This window comes from Nannospalax galili, unplaced genomic scaffold (assembly GCF_000622305.1).
Source record: "Nannospalax galili isolate Female #2095 unplaced genomic scaffold, S.galili_v1.0 scaffold639, whole genome shotgun sequence".
In the NCBI taxonomy this organism is placed as follows: Eukaryota; Metazoa; Chordata; class Mammalia; order Rodentia; family Spalacidae; genus Nannospalax; species Nannospalax galili.
In genome coordinates, this window is record NW_008344644.1 from 2,243,198 (window position 1) to 2,248,507 (window position 5,310).

The 5,310-nt window shown below is 33.7% G+C and overlaps 1 protein-coding gene across 11 annotated transcripts in view; it reads left to right on the top strand.

Moving 5' to 3' along the window:
- Window positions 1-5,310, top strand: part of Sema3a (semaphorin 3A) — a 540,175-nt gene that overhangs the window by 502,220 nt on the left and 32,645 nt on the right. For all 11 annotated transcript variants that reach the window (XM_029567263.1, XM_029567262.1, XM_029567260.1 and 8 more), the window contains one exon: window positions 490-581. In XM_029567263.1, coding sequence (XP_029423123.1) covers window positions 490-581 — 92 coding nt within the window. The remainder of the gene's footprint in view (window positions 1-489; window positions 582-5,310) is intronic.

Below are 5,310 nucleotides of genomic sequence, written 5' to 3' on the forward strand. Positions count from 1 at the left end.
TCTGCATGGAAAAGAAATACAAAAAGACATGTCAATTAAAAAAAATATATATATATATATTTTTTTTTTTTAGCAGGCTGGGGAGATGGCTTAATGTATGAAAGTGCTTGTCATTCTAGTCTGAGTTTGGATCCTCAGATATGGTAGTGCCCATCTGTAATCTCAGCCCTTCTCTAAGAGATGGGTGAAGGGGACTTGAGGATCACCCAGATGCTTGCATGGCATCTACCTTTGAATAATGGGCAGTTCAGGGGCACAAACAGAAAGGAGATCCTGCCTCAAATAAAGAGGAAGGCAAGAACTGGCTCCCAGAATCTGTTCTCTGACCTCCCACATGTTCCATGGCAAGTGCGTGTGCGTATGTGCACTCTCACACACACGCAAAGTTTTTTGGTAGTACTTTGTTACATACACCTCGATTCACCAAATAACAGCAAACTCTTTCTGATCTATTTAAGTTGTGGTCTTATTCTTTCCTTTCTATTAAAGATGCTGGAAGTGTTCTTAAAGTTGTCTCAATTCCTAAGGAGACTTGGCATGATTTAGAGGAAGTTCTTCTGGAAGAAATGACAGTCTTTCGGGTGAGTTCTGCCTAATTTCAAGTATCCACAGGTTAAGTTGCACATCTGTCCCACAGGACAATTGCATGCTGAACTTGCTAAGGACAAGCACTCTAGCATACCTTTCCAATTAGCTTGTCAATTAGAAAGCCAGACACTAGTCAAAATAAACCTTGAAACGTTCAATGCTGGTTAATTCTAAGGTTGTATAGAAATAGATTCTTGGCTCATATTTTGTTATTTCAATGATAAAATATATGATTTACATTTTGCATTATTTATATAGGTGACCTTGAAGAACAAATGCCTCCTCTTTTAAAAATCTTTTCTTTCATACTTTATGGTGTAATTGGTGTGATATGTAAGATCTATGAGTGCATTCCGGGAAATACATTCAGCACGGTGAAGGAATCAAGATGTCTCAGCTTATTTATATTTTATTTAACCATATTTTCTCAAGGAAATCTATTGATAGAAGTAAGTCTGGAGATTTTTATGTTACTATGAGATAACTTAGGTATCTATTTGCATATTTAAGAAATGTATAAATTTTTAATGACCTGGATAGGCTCTTTATAGGATTTGGTGTGTTGGAGTTGAACCAAAAGAACTGAAGGACAGTAACATAGATACTGTGTGTGTTATTCAGTCTAGAAAGCTAGCTTAGAGAAGGTATTTGAACAGGGATCACACTCTTCTTATATGAGTTATGCGTAAGAGAAGGAATCAGGCCCTATCATTTTTTAAAATGTTCTGTAAAATAATAGAGTAGCTACAAATTGAGACTTTATAAATACAAAATAAAATTTAATAGAGAGAAATGAGTAAAGACAAATGAGAAACCATTGCATTTAGTTTCCCAACTCAAAGTGATTTCATTTATTCTCTATCTGTCTCTGATAGGTTTTCTATAAAATGTTTTTTCAGCTCATTCACCATTTAATGGTGAGCGAAGCTTCTCTGAGGCTTCTTTTAGTTCTGTGTTTGTATTTGCATACTGCTGTACTTACCTGATAGGCTCAGGTTAATTCTTAGCTTTCCTTTGAAGATAGAAAGAAATAGCAAGGGCAGTTTCCCAATATTCACTTAGCTAAAATTATGATTATCATGGGAACATAAACCTGGTAATTTGTGGCATAGACCTGTTGTAGTAACAACCTAACTATCTTCTAGGTGGAAAAATTAGTCTCCTCAGTACTATCTACATGACAATTCTTGCTTCCTTCAAGGAATCCCACTGAGCTGCTCATTAACAAAAGAGTAAAAACAATACTTACTTCACCCAATGGCTAGAATTAGAGGTTCTTGCATAATTACAAAGGACAGTGAAAGCACTTAGTCCACAAGCTGTGGGGTTTTGTGGTGTTGCTGTCATACTTGTTTTTGTTTTCTTGGGTTTTGTTGTTGTCCTCTTGTTTGGGGACAGGCTAGAGCTGAGGATGATTTTGTACTTCTGATCTTCCTGTCTCCACTTCCTGAATATGGGAATTATAGGATGGGTCACCATGTCTAGCTGAAATGCTATCGTTAATGTTCATTATTTTATTGTTGTTAGTTAGCTAACCTGAAAATGAGCTGTATTTCCAACAAACCTTCTGATAATCCTTGATTTGAATCTTCAAAATAATGAAGCCATAATTCTAATTTAAAAAATCAACTACTTGGGCCTTTTTTAAAGTTGGAAGTAGAGGGTGAAGTAGACTAATCCTTATCATTCACCATGACTTCTGAACTACCTCCAAAGACAAACACATTGGAACTTTAACCTGTAAAATTTAAAACTACAATTATCCAAATGGGCTGTCATCCACTATAGAGCTCATTTAGATTTAATAAGTAAATTACGAGTATGGAAGGGTAAATTTATAAATGGTTGCCTGTGATCATTGTATATCTCTAAAGCCAAAGCATATTTTCAATCAACATTTATTTAATATATGAATGAAGGAGTACTGATGCAAAATGAAATATAAAGGTTTTTAAGGATAGCAGGTTGAAATGAGGTTAGGGAATATGAGGACAATGAATCAGAAACAGCAGCAGGTGATACTGGTGGTCTAGTCTTATATTATTCTCTAAAAAGAAAAAAAGAATAAAACTTTATTTTTGAAGATATATTAACCTCACTATTCCAAATAAAGTTAAGAGGAGACACTCCAGCATGTTACTGTGGGAAATAATTATTAACAGATGCGCGTGTGTTAGTCACGATTCTTTTGCTTGTTTTTCTGTACTCCTCATACATTCAAGTTTATGTAACAATCTAGCATGTCCTTGGTGGAATACTAATTTCTGGTGACAGTCAAAAACCCTATAAACAGTCCCTGACTTCATGCAGCTAAGAGGATCTTCTGTGTTATGTATTTTAGTTTTAAGGACTGACTTTTTATAATCACTTCGTAGAATTAAATTTTATTGTGTAGAAATATTTCAAGTCATCACATTTATAAATAATATTATTCTCTTATTTAAATGTTTTCCAGGATTTAATTAGTCTAATCATGCTTACTTTCTTTTTAATATATCTGGAATCTGAAGTTAACATTTCATATCTTACCTATATTCTTTGAGTATTAATTAAAACTTCCATTGAAGCTGAACTACTCAAATAGCTTGTAACAAAGCCCTTATTGGACAACATATTTACAAGTACAACTATTTAATATCTATTCTATTTTTTTTAGAATTTCGTAGTTTCCAAAGAAATATAAATTCAGTTTGTACCTGTGAAAATGTTGGAGCATATTTGTGTATAATTTAAGATATTCTAAGAAAAAATTGTGGGGTTGGAGAGATGACTAAGTGTTTAAGAGCACTGGCTGTTTTTACAGGAGCCCCGGAGTTAAATCTTAGCACCCACATGGCGACTAACAACCATCTATAACTCCTTTTTAGGGTATCTGACACCCTCTTCTGTCCTCCCTGGGAATTGCACAACAAGGGTGCACTTATATACATGCAGGCATAATGCTCATTCAAATAAAATATAAACAAATAAAATTCTTTAACAAAAAGAGTTGTTTTCAGTCTCTAAGAAGTATTAGTTATTAACACTGTGTTGGTAAGGAAATACTGGTTCAAAGTCTAGAACTGTGTTACAAGGTTGCTTATCATCAGAAACGCGTATCCTCCGATAGAAGCTGTTCGCGTTTTCTTTCATGTTCTTTGTTGTACATGTTGTCACTATTATTTCTTTGGCACTCAAGTAGACAAAACGTACTTGGGCAGAGTTTAGAGAAATATTTACTTTTGGCATTCTATTCTATCAGCCAAATTCATACATATATTGTGGTCTAGCAATTGGAATATTTCACTGTCAAACTTTGTTTAATTTTGTGGAGGGCAAGAAAAAAAAATTACAACGATAGCCACATAGGGTGAAAAAAAAAAACAAAACCCACAGAAATATCCATTTCTGTATTTGTTGCACGTCATCCCATTTAAAATAAAATGTCATTTAAAAAGGTCAACTGAAATTTACTGTAGCTTGATAAGTTAAATACACAGGTAAAGACTTAAGGTCATCATCTTATCTGACACTCTTGGATTTTTTTTTAATGCATTTAATATTAACCAATCAGTTAATTTCTCCATTTATCATCTCCATGAGACCATGCTGTCATGTATCCATTCTAGACTGACTTATTCATAAATTCTTGGATTAAAACCAGTACATGCTCCTTGACATCTTGAGGTTGGTTTTAGGAAAACACCCCAGCTAATCACAGAACATTCCAGTGGTTTCAGTTATAACAAGACACTTTTATTCTTAGAGAAATCAAATACCAATCATCATATAGAAAGAAAAATATTCCTTGGCAATAAAATTTCCATTTTAAAGTACAAATTTTAATAGGTAATAAGAGGTGAACTGCAATTGGCAATGGCATAGGACTAAAAAAATAACAGACCTCCCACTAAATATTCAAAATGGCATTAAAGCTCTGAAATGCAGTCTGATTCTAAATGTTGAAGTGTAACTCTGAATTTGAACATGTTTACCATGTGATTCTGAAGAAAGTCAGTAGACCCTCAATTTCGTCTCATAATGAAAATTGCAATCATGAGCACTTGTTTTAAAGCATTTCTTTGATAATAAAATTAATCGTACTGGTAAATGGTAGTTTTAGAAAATAGCTATACAAGTGAAAATCTGGTTTAGAATGCTTGAATTCCTTATCTTTATCTCTAAAAACATTAAAAAGATATAAAAGACACATGGTGACTTTTCACCTTAACTAGTCAGTGTGGGGCTTTCTTTTTAGTCCTTCCAGCAGGCTTTCCTTTTGAGTTAGTGGTGTCACATCCAGTTGCAATGCTTTGGGGACAATGAACTTTATTTATAGTTCTATTGACTGCAAAGAATTGTGAGGCAGTTACATCAATAACACTTGCATTTTAAACCCAATTTATGCAATATTCCATGAACAGCTGAGCAAACAAACGAAAGTTTAATTTTCATTCAAATGCAAAACATAATTGATGCTTTGCAAACCCTAGTCTATTAACTACTTCTAAGGGAGCTTCAGAGTACTTAGCATCCACTGAGCTGTATCAGAAACTCCTAGGATCAGCAGGTTGAAAAGCTTTGGAAGTGCAAAGTTTAATAAGCACTGAATTAAAATATCTGGCAAGAGTATGGTAATTGGAGTCATAGAAAAATCTTGAAAAGATATTAAGATTTTTATTTCTATTTTTTTGCTTGAACACTGATTAAATTTGCAATTGAAACCAGTTTTGTAATAATAAT